Source organism: Centruroides sculpturatus, unplaced genomic scaffold (assembly GCF_000671375.1).
Source record: "Centruroides sculpturatus isolate CEXI.00-Female unplaced genomic scaffold, Cexi_2.0 scaffold937, whole genome shotgun sequence".
NCBI lineage: Eukaryota > Metazoa > Arthropoda > Arachnida > Scorpiones > Buthidae > Centruroides > Centruroides sculpturatus.
Window position 1 is genome coordinate 37721 of NW_019385362.1, and position 21388 is coordinate 59108.

A 21388-nucleotide genomic window follows, 5' to 3' on the forward strand; every position below is an offset into this window, starting at 1 on the left:
TATAATATAATATATTATATATTATATTATAATATATTATATTCTTTAATATATATATAAGGTTTTTAATTTCTTCAAATATTTCTTCAAAAAGGAATTATTTGACAAATGAAATAAATCACGATGTGTTGCTCTGTAAACAAAGTTGTTTTATTTTATTAGTTTTAAAGTTACATTACCGAAATAACACTTCTGAAATGTAATCTACACTCTCACCTGTAAACAAAGAAACGACATTTAAAGTTTATTCTTCACTATATCAATTCATTTTTATTATTTATCTTTTCCCACTTCACCATGTATCGATTACGCCATATTGTTTTTTCTTATGTCTCATGTCGATGACAGCGCGACGCGTGGATAAAGTTGTTTNTGTAAACAAAGAAACGACATTTAAAGTTTATTCCTCACTATATCAATTTCTTTTTATTATTTATCTTTTCCCGCTTCACCATGTATCAATTACGCCATATTGTTTTTTCTTATGTCTCATGTCGATGACAGCGCGACGCGTGGATAAAGTTGTTTTTTAATTTAATTAATTGAAAGAGAGATTTTTCACTTTACATCTCCCCCCTGGGGAAGAAAATTTTCAGTATAATTTTCGCTAATCATCTCCATCATCTTCAATTTCACTGTCTTCCAATGCAGGAACTGGCATAAGTTTTGTAATATGGTACAGGTTTGGATCAGTTTTTCTGTGTCCAGTANAATAAACTAATAAATGTTGAGTTCCGTTTACAGTTGCACAAAAAAATAGCAGAAACTAGTTTCGGTTTATAGTTTTATGTCTCATTCAAGAATTTATTGATTTAAGAAATACAATAGATACTTTTTTTATTCTTACCGCCCTAGGCAATAAGTGAATAACCTTTAGCGTAATCATTTCGAATCGGTTTAAACCCTCACACGATTAAGGACCAAATAGAAGTAACTTATTTATGCTTTTCAAGTTTTATAAAATATAAATCTAACAGTAGATATATAAATAACATCTAGTGGCGTGTTATGGGAATATCATAATTTATAAAATTTATAAACAAATCTGATAGAGTATTATCTACGTCATCGTTAAAATCGCACTGTAACTTTGCGGATTAACTTATGAAAGATAGCAGAGGATTCAAACCAGACCTTAAAATAGACTTCCCAAACATAAAGCAGAACTATTGTCACACTTCAACAAATTTAAAGTGTTTCAATGTGTTTTACCTATTGTACTATGAGTAATTATGATTGTCACATGTAATATTAATTGCTTATTAATTTACAGAAAAGATAATAACTGATTACATTTTGTTACTTTTAGTGTTCTAATGTTAATTAATATAACACACATTAATTTATGTGCAAGTTTTAAATTTTAAATTTTAAAAGTAGAGATTAAAATTCATTTTAAAACATACTTTCATATGAAATATTATCTTTTGTCACTGATTTAATGTATTTAATCGAAATATACGCAGCAATAATCATGTTACAGACAGAGTGAGAAATATGTAAACAAAAATTCAAATCGGTGTGCATGCTCGCCTGTGTGAGATCTGGAATTTTAGTAATGAAAATTATGCCCTTTTATTAACAAAAATTTTAATTAATTTACTTTCGTTTATGTAATGAACTAGAAAAAAAACCGATCTTAGCCGGAAATGTGTAAACCTTCCTGTCATAACTATCAACATCTATTGTTCTCTGCAGAACGTGCAGCTCATTTTGCAGAAAAGTTTATGGTTAACATCCAACTTTCGTCACTTGTTTTAAGTCCCTGGGACACCTATAACCTTTAACTCATGAACATCTGATCACATGGTGGAAATTCCCCACAAAAAGCTATAAAAGACAGTTCTTACCCCCTCTCGGGGGAGTCTCTTAACGAACGCCGGACCGACAACATTGCGCCAATTCTCCAAACCCGCCAAACTCCAATCTACGATCGATGATAACAGATCATCACCAAAGTCGCAAACTTTGTAAATTTGTGCTCTATTGGATAAAACCTCCTTTTCTTTGGACAAATTAAGGGCTTCTACGGACTTACTCGTCAAGGAACCTACAAAGAGGTATGATAAGCATGGAAATTCTCTCTTGAGAAATTAGGCGGTTTAGAAATGCTATTTGTGTAGTCTTTTTGTTCATTTTGCTTAGTTTAATAAATTGTTGTTATACTGTATTTGTTATAAATGGTAGACTCCTTTACTCGATCATGCCCTTCACCTTATCGTCGATCCCAAAATTCTCTCCTGAATTTTGAAAATCCTGTTGGGACTCGCCTGACATTTGAGTCCCAACCAAAGGGACCGTTATCGTAAAACAAGCTATCCTGACAGTGAGCAGGTTTAATGACCTGTTGTCCATACAGGGAGAGAAGACAATTCCCGACCTTCCCGGCGGTTCACCCCTGCGCGGCACATAAATTCTCGTGTGCGGCAACAATTTGAGCAGTGCACAGTCGCGCAGCTTAGAGGGAACATTGGCTGGAGCCCAAAATGTGCCTTGTAATTAGCGTCCCAACCTAATAAAAGATGAATAATCTGCCAAGTGTTTAAAAAGTGTCACTACATCATGTCTATGAAAAGTAAAAGGAAATAAAAAAAACACAGTTTCATTGGAATAAAAATAATTAAATAATATCATACTTGAACTCTCTTAATAATAATTAATAAATGGCAAAATATATTATCTGTCGTACATAATCTATCATATTACTTATGATACTAAAGATATACAACCTTAGAGAAAACCAGCATCGATTTTACTCTTGAATTAATATTTTTGGCTACTCGGGCAAGTTTGGTTGTGGCAATGAGAAATCTATGCGGAGTATTTTGGTTAAAAGTTTATTAAAAGAGACAAGTTATTACACAAAGCCAAAGTAAATAATGAATTACAACTGGAAAGTGAACTATAAAATGAATTGTGAAGTTGGGTGGAAAGAAAAATTAGGATTTTTTAAATTACTCAGACAGATACAGTAGATAGACTTTGTAATTTTACAATCTAATTAGTCTCCTACAAAATTGTTGTGAAGCAATCTATTGCAAATAAAAAAATAAATATATCATAAATTAATTAAGGTTAATACAGTACAAGTGAAGAGTCAATCTACACAAATTTTTAAGCAATTTGAAATTTTTTGGCATTTTTGTTCTTTAGATAATTATTGCTACAGTTAGCCTTCTTGTTGCCCTCTATTTTGCATATTTCCATTATATTGGCAATATTTTTGTCTTTAACATAAAACAATTCTTACAGCTTAATCATAATGAAGTTCATTACTTTTTAGCATTGCAAATCATAGTAATGCTATTTAAGCCTTACTCTATAATCACTTTTTTCTTATTCGGTAAATGAATAAAGTTTTAGCTGCATAGCCTAAATAAGCAATTATTATACTTATCAAAGTTGATATGCTGAAATACAATAATTTCCAAACTGTAAATATGGCTAAGTAAATCTACATGGAGTAAACCGTAATGCTGCATTTGTATATTTGTTATCATTTCTTTAGAACTAGTTTGAAATTTAAATTAAAAAATTTTTAACAAATTTTGAATTCTCATAAATATAAATTAACTATTTTATTCAATATATTTTTTAAGCAAATTCAGGCAGAAAACAAATTTAAGTTATATGAATAATAATGTAAAGTTGTAAAGATTATGTACTTTTAAATCTATTTAAAATCTGTTTGAATTGATTTGAAAAAGTAATTTTAGAAATTTGAAGTCATTATTAATTAAAATTTAAACAAATTTTATATATTTTTAGGTAGTAAATTTAGAATATAAACAGTTTTTATCACAGTGGAAAACCTGGCTATTTACATCGACTAAAAGAGATGAATTATTATCTTCATTAAAAACAGTAATCAGGTAATTTGATAAATGTGATTTTTAAGAAATTAAAAATAATATATATATATTTTTAAACATATAAAATTTAAATTTCAGTGAAAACCAAGCTCATATTCAACAAGTAAAGGGAGAAATAAAAAGTTATAATTCAGAAATCCAGAAAGAATTAGAAAAAAATGAACAACAAAATTTATTAATTTCACAAAGAAAATCTGAATTTCTTCATTTATCTAATTTAAAAGAAAATACTGAGGAAGATATACAACATATTCTTCAGATGTATATTTTATTAAAATGTTCAATGGATGAATTAGAAAATAATTATCAAAAGATAAATCAGGTATTTAATATTTTATTATACTAGATCAGTGTCTTCAAAGTGGGATATGCAAAGTGATATTTGGGGATATGCCAAGTTTCTTTTTAAAATACTTTGTAAAATTAGACAGACTGCAGACAGCACACAGTCATTCTCCTGAAGAAGTAGGCTTGTGATCGTACACAGAAAAAATTCAAATTGTGTGTAGCAGGAAATTTAGCAGGAATTATATTATATTATAGGGGGTACAACTTATAATTATTTTTGTCTTAGGGGTACGCGATCAAAAAAGTTTGGAGATCACTGTACTAGATGATCAAACAAAACATTTACTTGTGTGAGATAGACTTTGCAATGCCACAAAACAGCCATAATACTACTCTGCTAATAGGTCATTGAGACACTCTTTCAAGGGCTGTGACAGGTAGGCAAGGAACCGAAATGTGCAAATTGCCATGCCATGAGGCCCTTCCCGAAGGAAAACAAGTAATGATCAACCACAATGCTTTCTCAAATGTGTGTGCCCGTCTTCTTAAATACCGAATTAGACAAATCTCTGTCACAATGTATGAATAATTAGGGACTTCTTTGGGTTCTCTTCTATTTCCTGTCCTTCCAGCCCTCTATTATGGATCACAAGGATACCAAGTTTACAGGCAAGCTGTGGATTCTTCAAATTAATCTGCAACGGTCTAAAACAGCAAACACTGAGGCCCTCCATATCTCTATGGAAGAGGGAATTGACATTCTTTGTATGCAGGAGCCTTATCTGGCACAGAGCAAAGTGGCCCATTTTGGCAATCTTCAGTACACACTTCCTCAAATTCCATTACTCCCAAGATTGGGATTGTGATATGCAACAAAAACATCAATGCAAGGTTGGTTCAAAACCACTGTAATAAGTATCAATACTACACTATTGCTGTGGAGCTCCCTGACATTGCTGTATATATTATCTCCTATTGCTCTCCATTGGAATCACTGGAGCCTGCCCTGCATTTTCTGGGGCAGACCACCAATACATTGGATGGCAAAAATGTTTTCATCACTGGGGACTTCAACACCGAATCGCTGCCACATCAACGATTTAGTGTTGAAGTCAAAGATCCCAGATGCAGGGTCATGTTGGAACTGATGGCTGTGGCAAGCCTTCACTCTGTCAACACCAGCCCGCTTCCAAAAGCTGAGTGGACATCTGCCTGGCCAACAACAGCACCATGAGTCAAGGTCTAAAGTGCAGCACAGTAGACCATCAAACTGCCAGTGATCATACATACATCCAGACAGAGTTGTATGGACTCCAAGTACAATGTAAAATCAGTATCACTCACAGGACAATCTGGGAAAATTTCTAAAATACCCTGAAAAATATTTGGGCTCCTCCCCAAATTATCAATATTACTACAAATGTGGAAGTTGACAACATAGTCACGACTCTCTGAGATAAGATCCATTCTGCCTATTGGACTTCAATCACCATCAGAGTGTATAAAAAGGATACTCTCTGGTGGCACTGCAACCTAAACCGCAAGAGAAAAGACACAAGGGTAGCCAGGCAGAAGTTCAGGTGTGAGACTGACCATTCAAGACAGGAAACCCTTTGTCAAGACTATATCAATATTCTCAAGAACTACAAAAAGGCTATTAACCAGGCTAGGATAGACTCTTGGAGGAAGTTCTGCTCAGATGCAAGTAAGGAACCCTGGTCGACTGCATACTACATCACAGTCAAGAAGGAGAGAACCACTAGCCTCCCTCCTACCCTTAGTCCATCAACGGACCACCAGAATCCATCTCTGACACGCTCAGGACAATCTATACCAGCCTCTTCCCCACAGATGACCCATACCTTGACACCCCTTACCAAAGGGAATCTAGGAAGAACTCCCTCTGGGACAGTAACACCACTGACGACCCTCTTTTCACCATAGAGGAGATTGCCAATGAATTCGAACAGATCAATCCCAGGAAGGCCCCGGGCCTGGATCATATAACAGGTCTGATGGCTAAGCATACCTTTAGAGCTACCCCCACCACCTTCTCCACTCTGTAACAAATGCCTTGAGATGGGTTACTTCTCCAGGGAGTGGAAGAAGGCATCTATCAAGCTCCTCAAAAAATCCCTTGAAGACCATATTACTTCACCCAAGAGATACAGGCCAATTTCTTTTCTCTCAGTCATTGGGAAAATTTCGGATGCCCTTCAAGCCAACAGGGTAACCTACCACTATGAACACAAAAAGCTGATAAATCACCATCAGTATGGGTTTAGGAAGGGTAAAAGCATGGTTCATACCCTTGCCAATCTTGTGCCATATATTAACAAGGCCAAGAAAACAAACCGGCACACCCTTCTGATCTCCCTGGACTTTAACATCCAATTGCAGAGACAAAGTTTATGTTAAACGACGTTTATCAACAGAATGGCCTATAGACGTTGGCTGGCTGAACCGCGGTTTAAAATGCATTGCAAAGACGACGATCATCTATTTCTGAACGCTCTCTAAACAAACTAAAGATTGGCTGTTAATTTCTTCACTATTACTCCTGTTTTAGGAGTCATTTGGCCAATCGGGTTATTTGTTTGTGACGTCAGAAATGGTCGCCAGCTATATTTGGAAAGCTTCCAGAAATAAAATCTTAAGGCCATCAAAACCATTGTTCGGCAATTAATGACAATCCTTTTCCATTTCTATATTTAATTTTGTTGTCAATACGGTTTAAAATACGAACAAATCCATATTTAGAAAATTTATACCAAATTTGAAATTCGTCTTCAGAATAGATTTTTAAGGAATTATTTCAACATCTTACTACTGTCTCCCTTTGTAACTATCGAAATGAGTAATTTTAAATATTTTTATATTAATTAATATTACATTTTTTGTATCTATAAACAGTAATTATTAAAATTGTCTCGTTTGTTTAACAGTACAATGACCCTGAAATTCATTAACGTTTTATAACTGACACGATACTCGAATTGTAAATAAATGCATCTGATTTAAATGAATTGTAGTTTTAAGTCTTCACCCATTTGAATATTGGAATTGAAACATTTAAAACAAATTTAAAGTACAGTGGTGCCTCGTATAACGTACGCCTCGAATAACGGACTTTCTGTTTGACCGTTACGTGACTCGAACAACGGACTTGCTGCGAACAACGGACTTTCCGTTCGGCAGTTATGTGAGACGAACAATGGACTTTCTTCGAACAAGTACAAATGATGTTTCCACTCTTTTGCCGTTGCCAATGACAATCTGCTATTTTTAGGATATATTAGTATTATTAGAATGTATTATTAGTATATCTGAAGTAGAAATGTAATGTAATATATGTTTATGATTTAAATAAACATTAAATGTAATGTAATGTATGTTGACAATTTAAATAAACGAAATGTAATTGTGTAGATGCCGAGGTGGCGGGACGAAAAGAGGTTGTAAAAAAGAAACGGAGCGAGAGTAGCTCGTAGAAGTGTTTATTGATCTTAATTAATAAAGAATTATTCGTATTATATAATCTGGCAAGTTAAGTCATTTATAATGCATCATGGCTTCTAAAAAATCAGAAAGGTGATTTCAATTGAAACAAAGCAAGAAATCATCAGGAGTGAAAGTTGACAAAAACTTTCTTGTCAAATGGGGAGAGGTTCAGGAGTTTACCAACACTCATTATCCTAACAGAGCTGAGGCCAACAGGATCAATGATCTCTACGATGACACCTTTGTCCGTCATTTCCGACAGGTGTTAAAGAAGAAAGAGAAACAGACCACCTTGGTCATGTTTTTCAAGAAGCCAGCGGGCAAAAAACAAAGGATGAAACAAGAAGTTGACCCTACAAGTTCCATAGCCTCTCCTGAATCTGACTCCAATTAAAAAAACAATAAAAAAAGACCCGCTGCAATGTGTAAAAAGTCTGTATCTGTATGAATGTGTAAAGAAAGTGTTCTTCCACCTCCTCCTCACAACATCTGACTACCCGGCATAATTGGTGTCTGCTCCATTTTCATTTCTTATGGTACAGTACGGTTATTTTATGCTGCGGAACTAATTATATGTTTTATGTATTTCTATGGGAAAATGCGTTTCGTATAACGGACGTTTCACTTAACGGACATGCACCTGGAACGGATTAAGTACGTTGTACGAGGCACCACTGTATTTAATTTTGTTATTTTTGCTCCAAGCAATTAATTAATGAATAATTTTGTCAATTTGTACCATTTACAACATTTATCAAAGGAATGATATCTATTTTTTATCTAAACTTTTCCACAAACAAAGCTACCACTCAAATTAAAAAGCCCTCTAAACTCTCTGTCAAGTGAGTCTAGAAAGTAGGTCAAATAACTTGTTTCTAATCACTGTCTACATTGTGGCAGGCAAGAAATGCCATCTCTGCAGTGAAATTTTTTTGCACTACCCAATCTGTAAACCGCCATTGGTCTCTAAACGTTGTCTCTGCAATCGGCTGTAAGGGTGCTTTTGATCGTGCCTGGTGGTTGGGGATTCAGAATCTCCTCCTTGATTCTGGCTGCCCAAAAAACATGTATAATCTTCTTAGTAGCTACTTATCTGAGAGGCAAGTTAGCAGTATCTACAATGGCCAAGTTATGCACAGCCAGAAGATTAACAGAGTTTGTGTCCAGTGGTTGAAGGCTGGACCCTTCCTCTGGAACATACTGCATAACAGCATATTTGATATTGTTCAGCATGCCCCTACCACCCTGGACCTGCTTATTCAGGCCTACACAGACGACACTGTCGTCTTGTCTCATGCCAACCAAGAGCTCCTACAACAAGAAATGAACAACGTCCTACAGTTCATCACTATCTGGACCAATAAGAACAAGCTAGTTTTAAATGCCAAAAAATGCACGGGCATTCTTTTTCCCAGGTCTAATCCCCTGGCCAGAAACCATCTTTGACCATAGATGGGAACAGGATTAAGATCAATGACCACATTCATTATCTTATCATCAACATAGATAACAAACTCAACTGGACCATGCATATTAAGGAGATTTTTGACAGGGTCACTAAGGCAGGGTACTCTCTCAGGTCAATTTCCAGGAATATTTTGGGGCTTGACTCCCGGGCCTCTAAGACCATTTTCATGGATGCTATGGTCCCAGCTTTCACGCCCAGGTGTGATTTCTGGGTGGGGTGGCTAAGAGTCCATATTAGGAGGTAACTGTGGTCTGTTCAGAGGCTGGCAGCCATACCTATAGCCAAAGAGGCCTATGTGTGCCCTTCTCGCCATTACTGGGCTTCCTCCAATCAATCTACTTGTCGAGATGAAGATCTGGAAATTCTATATACAGGTAACCCCCATATAACACAGGAGTTATGTTCCAAAAAATTGCCGTGTTATGTGAATCCGTGCTATACGAAACAAAGAACTAGTATGAAAAGGGGGGATTAGGTTCCAAAAATTAAAAAACATGCTATTATATTTTCATAATTAAGATAAATATCTTTATTAAAATTTTCTTAAGTGATACATATTAATATAAATTAAACAATGTTTTCTTCGTCATCACTAAAAGCATTATTAACCGAGAGCATTTTCTTTTTGGTAAGTTATCCTTATCCTCTAAGCATTTTTCTGCATTATCTTCAGATCCATGCTTTACCTTTTGCAANTTAACCAAGGGCATTTTCTTTTTGGCAAGATATCCTTATCCTCTGAGCATTTTTCTGCATTATCTTCAGATCCATGCTCTTACCTTTTTCAAAAATATGTTATTTTAGATTGCTTGCCCGTCTTGATTGATCCTTCCCCACCTCTCTTCGTCCTTTCCTTCTCAGGCTACTATGCCTTTCGGTGTGGCCTGGTTCAAAGAAAAAAAAGAAAATAGAATCATTGAGAAAAGTAAGATGGGCAATTTTCCCAGGCCTGGAGAAAACTTAGGGGTCTGTTGTGATTCCAAACCTTATAAAATTGATATTATTTTTACTAATAAAAAATAATACTTTTAAGACAGAATGTTTCTTTATTAATAAACAGCAATGTATTTCATTTGTTCAAAAAAACAAAGCATAAAGATGGTTGCTCTACCTGGGTTCCATACAGGCTCTTGATGGCTGTCTGCTGTTGAGAGCTTGTATATAACACTTAAAATGAATACAGAACAAGCTAAAATCTTTTCTGATGAGATGTCAATGGTAACGTTTGAAACTAATTTCAGGCATCACTTGATGGCGTTGCCAAATTTGCTCCTTGAAGCAAATTTTTCATCTGACTATACTATAGAAATATTTCATAAGTTGTTCATCAGTTGTTTACTTAATACAGTAAATTTTTGATTTTTCTGGAGCAAATTGAAAGCTAGAATTTCTAGTTTATTCATATGGAGAATGCAAAAGATTTGAATTTTTTTGAGAAACATAATTGTTATGTGAGATAAGAAAGGTTTTTGTTAGCCCACTAAGGCAAACATACAACAAACCAAACACACATACATACAAGAAAGACATCGGCTGTACACAAAATGTTTAGCCAGCAAAGAAAAGAGGGTAAGGGAACGGGGGGGAAGGATGAGGGAGAGGAGATAGATAGTAGAGAAAGGTAAGATCCCTCTAAATGGTGTACATATGGCTACTGTACCCTTTATGTTTGATGTTGGTATGCAGTTTTTAGGCTGCAAGGCCGTAGTCCCCTGAAGGATCTAAAAGAAAACCTGAGTGTAGCAAACACCAATAATGAGAGCCGCCACAAATAGTTAAGTGTAGAAGTTAGTGCCAAGTGGCTGTTAGTAGGAAGATATATCTACTTAATACTAATAAAACTGAATGCAATCACGAATCTTAATACTACTTAACAGCTAGACAGACAGCACAAAAAACAAACGAACACAACGAAAAACTAGATGAGATGAACAAACTGACAGAAGACAAATGAGCAAGACCCCAATTCTTTATTATTATTTGATTCATTTATTTTTTAAATATTAACTTACTAACTAAACTAACCTTCCATAACCTAAGATAAACCTAACTAAGTGACTAAAGCTAACAAACCCTAATCTAATATAACATAACCTATCATAACTTAACCGAAAACCAAGCTAAGAGTCCCTAATCTAATTTATAACTAGGACTAACTTAAACTAACTGAATTTAGACTGAAAAAGAAGATAGAAAATAAGAATTAAAATACAAAATTGAAAGGCAGCTGTATACCAACAGTTGAAACAAAGCAAGGGAAAGCTAATTGTCATCCATGCTCCCCAGAGTGAGTGCTCTCAAGGGATACAAGTGGAACATTGTATGCGTGTGAATGAATTTGTGCAGGTTACAAGGCCAGTTGTACCCTTCAAGAATAGCAGCTCTCATTAAACTATCCCTAATGTGACTGTACATATTGCAGCAAAAAACTAAGTAAAGTGGTGTTTGGTCCTCCTGAATACCACAATCGCATTGTGGATTATCCCCTAGGTTAAATCTATGCAATTATTGCTTAAAGTTGCTGAGTCTTGTAAGTACCTGAGTGAGGGTGTAACTAGCATGAAAGTAGCAAAGAGTCGCAGTAGTGTCAATCTTGGGGATGAAAGTGTAGGTGAGCCTACCAGTGGTATCATTGTCCCAGCTATCTTGCCAGAGAATGAGGATTTGCTTCTTGACGTGATTTTTGATGTACGAGGTAAGAATGTAACCGAAAGTACTAGTGACTGAAGTCTTTGCAGCTTGTTTGGCAAGATGGTTAGTGGTCTCCTTGCCAAGAACCCCCGCATGATCTGGGACCCATTGGAAATCTATTCTAATGTTGTTATCTAAGTGTCTGAGAATGTGGTGTATGAGATGGACGAGTTTTAAGCGGCTATCAGACTTTGCAATCCTGTGTAAAGCTATCCTACTGTCAGAATAAATGCGTTAGTGTAAGGTAGTGTCTTTTGTCATTCCTATGCCTAATGTGAATTAAGCTCATATAAATAGCTAAAGTTTCCGCCTGTTCTATTGAGCAGTGTGTACCTAGATGGAAGCAAGCATTGTGAAGATTGTGGCCTAAGTTGGAGTAAATTATAAAAGCGGCACCTACATCATCACCCATCTTGAAACCATCAGTTTAAATCCTAAACATGGGATGATCACCTGGATCTTTGAAGTAAATGTCAGGGGCAAACTGGTGGGAGGGGTGGTAATCGTAAGTTGGGAGGGTATTTTTGTTTATGCTGAATTTTTTGATATCATCAATCAAGGTCAAACTGGGGGGAATCTTACCTACTCTAAACATTTTGTCTACATCCAAGTCGCTATAGTCTCGCCAGGGTAAGGTGATGAGATTTTCCTGCTAAATAATGCCTTTAATTTCAATAGGAGTCAATCCTGACATTACCAAAAGTACACTAGTGGGTGTGGTCCTATAAGCCTTACAAATGCAGAGAGCTGCAATCCTTTGAACAGATAACAGTTTTTTATGGTTATGGACTTTGTCAGCCATGTGGCCCCAGACTTGTATGGCATAGAGCAGTGCTGGCTGAATTGCACCCCTGTAAATAAGCTTAGTAGTGTTAGGACTAAGGCCCCATGTGTTCCTAGCAATACTAATGAGGGTGTTGACCATCTTTTAACTTTGTCTATGATGTATTTGATGTGGGGTGTGAAGTTAAGTCTCTCATCAAGAATAACACCTAAATATTTAATTTCCATTGTTTGCTTTATTCTGTGAGCACCTATTCGAAGAGTAAGCTTTCTGACTAGTGATGCGTTCCTACCAACTATCATGCTTTCGCATTTGTCTGTGTTAATGGGTTGCCTATGTTTAATACTCACTGGTGAATGTTATTGAGAATGTCTTTGCATATGTCCTGTAAGCATTCACTGTTCCTGTGTGAAGCTGGGATAATTGTGTCGTCTGCCTAGCCCTGTATGCGGCAGCCAGGAGGCAGGGTGTCGTTTAAGTGCAGAATAGAGTTATAGGCTGTTCCAGAGACCAGGACCAGACCTGGATCCCTGAGGACAGCCTCGAGTGATGGGTATGACTGTTATTTTGTATTTTATAAACACCTGCACTTCTGTTGCTAAGATAGAACTGAATAAGTTTGTAAAGATTTTGAGGTCAGTGATGAGCATGTAATATGTGCAGGATAAAAGGGCACTAGGCACGATTGAAGACACCTCTAAAGTCAACAGTGATAATTGCAGTATGTTGATTGTTTTGTTTAGCCTGGTGGATCTAGTTAACGACCTGATGGATGGCATCTACTGTACCTTTGTTTTTAGAGAAACCAAATTGATTCTGATGCAGGGCTCTACTCTTGTGTGGATGCCATGTGATCCTATTAATCATTAGACCATCTAACATTTTTCCCAGAGTTGGGAGAAGGCAGATTGGCCTGTATTTTTTGTAAGTGTCAGTGCTGGTGAGTTTGGGAATCACTAGCCTTTTTCCACTGAGTAGAAAAAGACCAGTGTTCAAGAAGATATTGAAGAGAACATTGTAGGATTGGCCTCAGATGTGTGTTTTATCATCCTAATAAACCAAACACACAGTAGATATGAAAAAAAAAATTATTTTATTTATATGTGATGTATCATTAACAGGTACAATAAAGGATGCCAGCTCTAGGACAATTACTTCAGTAGTACCTGAAACCACGTTGCAGGTGGAACAATTACAAACTTTTATATACAACCATGACATACCGAATCTCAATATTTCTAACTTGTACAATAAACAAGAAAAAAATAGTTGTTACAAAAGTAAAATTCTTATAACTAATCCTTAAAACTAAACTTACAGCTAACATGTAAAGTGACCAAATGTCCTGGATTAACTGGACTGGTTTTTGGCTCTTTGTCCTGGCTTGGAAAAATGTCCTGGTTTTAAATAAAATGCCCCAGATTATCCTGTTTTTATTTATAAGTAAATATTAGTCATTGATATAGACAATAACATTATTAAGCAATGAAATCATTTAAATAACAACCTCACACCCTATATTTGCTACCTTCAATTTTTAGAACATTCAGGTTTAAGTTCAGAAAATCTGGTCACTTTAACTAATATGGAAAATTGAAGTACAGTAGAGCATCGATTATCTGACCCCCCGATTAACCGTCACCTCGGTTAACCGACCGCGTTCTAGTCAGCAAATTCAAATACCCGCTAGTGATGTGGCGCTACAATATTTGGCTATGTCTTGGCTACTTTAATATTATTTTTACGTGTTTTAGCTGGCAACACTGGATTGACCATGAAAGGGAGCCAGTATTTAAACCAGGCTTAATTTTCTAATTTTTAACAATACAATAGCGATGATTATTATTTAAAAAAAAATTTGATAGGCTTAACATGGAGGAAAATTCAACGTGAAGTAGGTTAATAGCGATATACTAATATACTAATTACATGGGATATAATAATATACTACACTAATAATGGATTTTTTCATACTTTTCAATTATCCGACCAACCCCAGTCCCCAGTTGAGTCGGATAATTGATGCTCTACTGTAGTAGTAAAGGTGGAGAATAGAACAGAACAAAGGTCCCAGGTTTGGTTCGATTTTAACAGTGTCTTACCCCTGTACATTGTACTTTTCCTGATAACAATCAAGTCATGCCAGTCATCTAACTCCATTTTCAAGAAAATTTTGAATTTAAATCATATGACTTCTGGTCTAGATTAGAAGTTTGTGTATTGTTAATTGGGGTCTCTGGCCTGTAAGCTTTCCATATATGGTCTTGATATCTGGTTTGGGTCTAATTTTTATCTAATTCTGTTCTCAAGATTAATGAAGGACAGACATACAACAATGGAGATGTGTAGTTTTGCAATTTGAAAATAGCAGTCCAATTACAGACCTAACATAAATGAATCTTAAAATTTGAGAAAAAAGTAGCAAACATACACTAATATTACTGTATAAGCAAGAAAATTCAGTAATAAACAATGGCAAGTATGTAGTGACTATATTAACAATACAATCATAAAATTATAATTATTTATACAGCCTTATAAATACACATTTTCTTATTTTAGGAAGTGAAATTTCAAGAAAAGTCTTATCACAAACTTTTAGAAGAAACTCAGAAAAGAAAATCAGAAATGGATACTAAAGAAAAGGAAAAATTGAATATATTGTTTAAGTTAAAATGTAATAAAACGTATAAATCTGCATGTCAAAATTTGGAGAAACTACAGGAAAAAATCAAACAATTGGTAATGTAATTATATTTAATATTTTAATATTAAAATATTTATGATGTGAATAAATTAAAATGCTTTAAATAAGGCATTCATAAATTATTAATATAAAGGTATAAAATTTAAAATGAATGAACTAGCTGTTCAATGTAGCATTTTATAAAGTACTCAATCTAGTATTATTCTTCTGTCATTTCTTGCATTGCACTTTTAAATCATTTGGGACTTCATTTGTCTAATTTCCTTTGTTTGCCATTTGTAATTTTTATGGGATATCATCTGATTGCCTTTGTTTCCTTGGATGTTATCTTCACCTGTTATTTCTTCCATTGCTACTTATGGAGAGTTACAAATAGATGATAATCACAAAGAGTATATTTTGATGAATAGAGATTATCAGATAGTTCTAGAGTATATCTTGATGTATTTTATGATTTCCATCCATTATATTTTAGAGAAGACATCAGTGTTACAGGTTTTGGGCCTGCATTATCTTCTTCCCTAGTATTTTTCAATTTTTTCAAAAAAAGACCTCGCAATAGCACTTTCTTTAGTCTTTATTACCATATTGTATATGTTCTTTTTAAGTTTCTCCATTTGTTATCACATTCAATAGTCATGATATTATAATTATACTTTTTAATCTTGTTTGCAATTTTCTCTCAAATTTTTTTTTTTACAACCAATTACTAGTGTTTAGTGGTTTTATCCACTTGGCCAATGAGTGGATGTCAATAACAGAATGCATAATGGTTGCTGTGCATGCAAATTCTCCTCTGTTAGTTGTCTGCTGCCAATGGTACAGAAAGAGAGAGAATTCTGTAGCATGGCTTCCACCTGTCTCTGGATAGTGGACTAAAATGCTATTGTAGTTGTTCATGCTTTTGTCACAGTTGCAGTGGTTTAACTAGGGTATCAGAGCTTGTCCATCTTGTTGTGTGCTTTTACACATCCACTGCCTCCAACATCTCACAGTCGGGTCAGGATGGCCCAGATGTCAGACAAGTTGGTGAAATGGTCATCCTGCTTCATGCTTTTAGTTGTTTGTAAAGTCTTTGACTATGTTATACAAGTGTGCCTAGCATTCAAAGACCTCAAAACAAGTTATGTTGAAAATTGTAAAAAATAGTGAGCCTCTTCTAGCTTTTTTATAGGATAGTAGGATAGCATTTTTAAAGTACTGTGATGGAATTACGTAGCCTGCAATTGGATCACAACTGTAACACCGTTTATCAGTGGTTTTGTAACAAAGACATGATTAACTAATCTTATGTAATTTTGGATGCTGAACACAAAACTGACATTGAAAATGAAAGACTTGTTCTTGTTTGATAGTTAGAGGGATAACGAGAAGAACACTGAGTTTAATAAGATCTTTTATAAGAAAGTAAATGCACATACATGCTTCAAATATGACATCTTTTTGTTTCTTATATTTTGATTTTGGAGCATCTCTTTTATTCATCCAGCAGTAATCTCTCAACATAGCAGGGCACCATTTATCTTTATAATGCTTCTCAATGATAGCCTGATGAAAATGCTCCTCATATATATATGCCATCCCTGTGGTAAAGCGATAGCCAACTGAATCCCATAGTGGATGATTAATAAAGGCCATGGATGTAGGAGTCGTCCCCAGTATGAGTAACCGTGGATGATTATAATCAAGAATTAAATATGTCTAGAGATTAATATTTATAATGAGAATTTATTTAAATGATATTCATAATTATAAAAATTTTGAAGTTTTCACAATTCATTCTTTACATACTGCAAGATCACACAATGAAGTAGATATTTTAGGTTCTTCCTGGATTAAATATGCAATAGTTATACAGTATATATTTTTTAAAACTACACAATGCCAGAGAAATTTTTATAACTTGTATAACAATTAAATCCTGGACAAAAATTTAATTTAAAATATTCATAATTAGAAAAAATCTCATACTGTACTTGTGTAATCCAAATAAAGTATTTGTGAAGGCAAGACTAGATGTTTGAGCAGATAATACATGATTACATTGACCTATATGATGACAATTTTGTACAGTTGCTTTTTGTACAAAATTGTTCAGTAAAAACATTTAAAATACTTAGTTGACAGGCTTAAGCAGACACAAAAGAATGAATGAAAATTTCTCTCTTCAGCAACTCCAGAAATTGCAAGAGTGACACTAAAAAAATGTGACCTGGTAATATAAGCAAATAAAACTGTAAATAATCTTTACAGATGTGGTGTTGTAAATTCCAGCATAAATGATGATAAATTCATAAGTGGAGTAATTGCAATCAATGCTGCAACTTCTGATAGCATAATTGCCAATCATTCTTCTGGTTTTATTATTAGGGTTTGTTCTCTTCCATGCTGCCAGCACTACAAAAGTATCATCTAAACCAGGGCTTCTTAAACTTTTTTTATTCACGCCCCCATTTATGATTGTGATTTTTTCGCGATCTCAAAAAATAGAAAATAAAGATATATACAAATTTGCGAAAACAATAATGGTGTACTACTGCAGTTCACTGTTGTGTTACAATGGAACAGAGACAACTGAATACATTGAAAAGCGACAACACTACACTAGTTCACACTACAATCAATGTTGCTGAATCGTTGTCTTGCTGCACCAGAAGTGACACAACTCACGAAACCTATGACACAAAGCATGCCATTTTCAAACTCATAAATTATTTTCAATATTTTGCATTAAAATCTCGCGACCCCAAGATTTCGCTAAGCGACCCCAAATGGGGTCACGACCCATAGTTTAAGAAGCCCTGATCTAAACTGATACCAAGTTAATGCCACAGAGCAGAAAAAGTTAAAAAACTAAAAAAAACATTAAACTTTTAGTATTATAGTAGAATCTTGTTTTATACAGGTGTTGCATGCCAATAGATACCACATAAAATGAAATTCTGCATAAATTTGTGCTCTGCTCCAAGTAGTGAAGATAATTTCCTAGGCCAATGATTCTCAAACTTTTTTGGCTTGTAGTGCACTGCAAAGCATGAAAAATTCTTCTGGCACACTTTTTGTATATTTAAAAATATTACCATAATATATTTTAAATTATAAATAGCCATATACTATAATGACTGCTACATTACCCTACAGGCCTAACCTAGCTATTAGTTTATCACAGAAGTTATAAATCATTGTACTGATTAGTTTCTTCTTACTTTTAAAATATACTTTAATAATCTTTGAAGCATATTTAGCCATCTCTTATGGCACACCATTTGAGAACCACTGCCATAGACACTATTTACAATTAACAGGAAAATGTTAAAATGTCTTTGTAAAGCATTTTAATTATGGTTTTACTTTAAAGAATAAATATATGGAGCAAAATTTTATTAAACTATGTTGAGTACAATACTCAAATCACACCATACCACAATATTTACCTAATAGCATATAGTAACTTTCAATGTTCAAAATATCTGAAGTTGGAGAAGCATGGTTTGATGACTTAAGAGTCAAATTCCGTAGCACTGGGAGTGAGTTAACAAAACTATTCATAAAAACATGAAAACAAGACCTTGCTGTAATTTTAACAAGTCGAGGAGAAGGTGGTATTATGGAACCTCATTTTCATTATAGTGAATTGTAAACAAGGTATCATAACTACACCCACATTTTTGTGTGAAAAGTACTGGTAACTATTAAACTAAATGTTCCTAATTGGATTTTTTGTTATTGTAACTATAAGTATGGTTTTTGAAGGCTTTTGTACAAAAAGTCAGAAAGTAGGCTTAGGGAAAACTGGGTGGTAATATGGAACCTTAATGTATGTTTTCAAAAAATGCTTTAATGTATCCAAAAACAAATAGGAAAGTACAAAGAATGTTTAATAATTACAAAATTATTTGCTCCAATGTATTTTATCTCAAAAATGAGTTAATAATAATAATAATCAGGTCATAAATACTAAAAACTACAGAAAACACATACTCAAAGATACAACACTCACAAATGACACATGCAGAAAATGTCACATCATGCCAGAAACTATACAACACATCGTTTCTGGTTGCAAGCTCTTGGCACAGACAGATTACTTACATAGACACAATCAAGTAGCAAATATAATACATCAAGAGCTTCCAAAGAAACACAAATTGGTAGACATCCACGAACCATACTACAAGTATATTCCACAAACAGTATTGGAAAACAACACGCACAAAATGTACTACGACAGAGCCATAATCACAGATAAAACAATTTATCACAACAGACCAGACATCACACTCATTGACAAACACAATAAATTCACATACATTATAGACAGCCATTCCAAACACTCACAATGAACAAAACACATTCACTGAAAAAATTAGCAAGTACACAGAACTCGCCCAGGAAATAAGGCACCTGTGCAGGATGGAAAGGGTGCTTATTGTACCTGTTGTTCTCTCCTGTACAGGTGTGATACCACACACACTACATAAAAGCCTGGGAACATTACAATTAAATAGAAATACATACATCACACTATAGAAGGCCATTATATTGAATACATGCCACATTGTTAGGAAATTCCTGAATACAGACACAGACACTGACACACTTATTTAATTTTAGTTTTATTTTGGTTGCTATGCCTTGACTCTGGTCCTGCATAGTAAACAGCCACCGGTGTGAACCGAGTATAACCCACTAAACACAATAATAATAATGTAAAAAGAAGAAGCTAATCATTTACAAAAATCACAAATATAATGCTCCTATAGTGTTAGGTAACCATTTTTTACTTTTTTCATTTTCCATCTACCACATACTTTTACTACATGTATTTATTATAAATGTATAACACTTCCTCCATGGGGGGAAATTTTTTGAAAAATCCCTTTTTAGTGTATATTCTGTTGATGTATCCTATTAAAATGCAATCAAAAACGCAAAAAACCGCATCTAAAATAGTGTAAATAGAAGCAGAGTTCTTCACAGTAAGACTTAATCCTGTCCATCTCCACCCCCCAGTGGGGGAAATTTCGACGTGTATATTATATAAAAACATGTGCATATTCGAATGCAATGTTGTGTCAAAATTTCAAAGGAATCAGTAGGAACAAACGAACATTACATTTTTATTTATATAGATAAATAGAAGATGATCTGCTTTAGTTCATCCTCACAGGAAAGCAAACTTAGGTCGTCATACTCGCGGAGTTAGCGCCATCTGTTGGACATAAAAGCCTTAATCCTAGACGCTATCTTTTAATTTATATGAATGTTTAATGGAATAATATACAGCCTATGTTCACCCTGAAGTTCCATTCTAAATATTGGTGAAAGAATTTTTGAAATCAGATAAGTAGTTTTGGAGATTACCTCCTACATCCAAACTTACAAACTTTACCTCTTTATAATAATAGTATAGATGTATTCTTGTCTAGAGTTACTGTTTGTAATGAAGCATGCACAGTAACTCTAGATTACTATTTAAATGTCACACATAATCAACTCTGCCAGCATCAGTATGATCAAATATTTTTCTGTGGACTAGTGAAATTTTTTAACAGACTAGCAGTTGAAAAACACTGATCTAAGGCATACTTAATCAATCAATCTTTAGTGTTTAGATCAGCTGATCAAGTAACAAAATCCACAGGTAAAGTTTTCTTGATTATTTACTTGTATATTACTTCATTCACTGATGCCCCAATATATGTATATATTGTTGCATAGATGGGAGGTGAACGACAATAATGAGTCTTATGTAAAAATGAAAGGATTCTTTATTAATCCACAGAGTATACTACCTCTGCAGCTCGCAGTACCGGAACTAACTCTTAGTCTGACAACTCGCACTTTTATAGCACGGGGACATTCCCAAAATATTCAAATAACAGTTAATTATCATACGAGAACTTTCTCAAAACTTTGAGAAAGTGAATATAAAAGAGCAATACCAATTTACCATTGAGCAGGTCTAAACCAGATACCTTCCAATTCGTAGACCAAGACAATAACCACATCATGGTGATTGACGGTTTGAAAACAAAATGTGGCATTGTGTGTGTATATATAATAATAATATATAT

The 21388-nt window shown here is 34.4% G+C and overlaps 1 protein-coding gene across 3 annotated transcripts in view; it reads left to right on the top strand.

Annotated features, from left to right (window-relative positions):
• Positions 1-1533: 1533 nt before the first annotated feature.
• The window catches only part of LOC111638110 (coiled-coil domain-containing protein 40-like), a 36691-nt gene continuing 16836 nt past the window's right edge, over positions 1534-21388 (top strand). The window contains exons 1-4 of one of the 3 annotated variants that reach the window (XM_023383752.1): positions 1534-2060; positions 3769-3872; positions 3951-4194; positions 15167-15346. In XM_023383752.1, coding sequence (XP_023239520.1) covers positions 4132-4194; positions 15167-15346 — 243 coding nt within the window. In that variant the 5' untranslated portion in view covers positions 1534-2060; positions 3769-3872; positions 3951-4131. Of the gene's footprint in view, positions 2061-3768; positions 3873-3950; positions 4195-14998; positions 15084-15166; positions 15347-21388 lie in introns of those variants that run through there. The other 2 variants (XM_023383751.1, XM_023383753.1) reach the window with 2 other exon arrangements.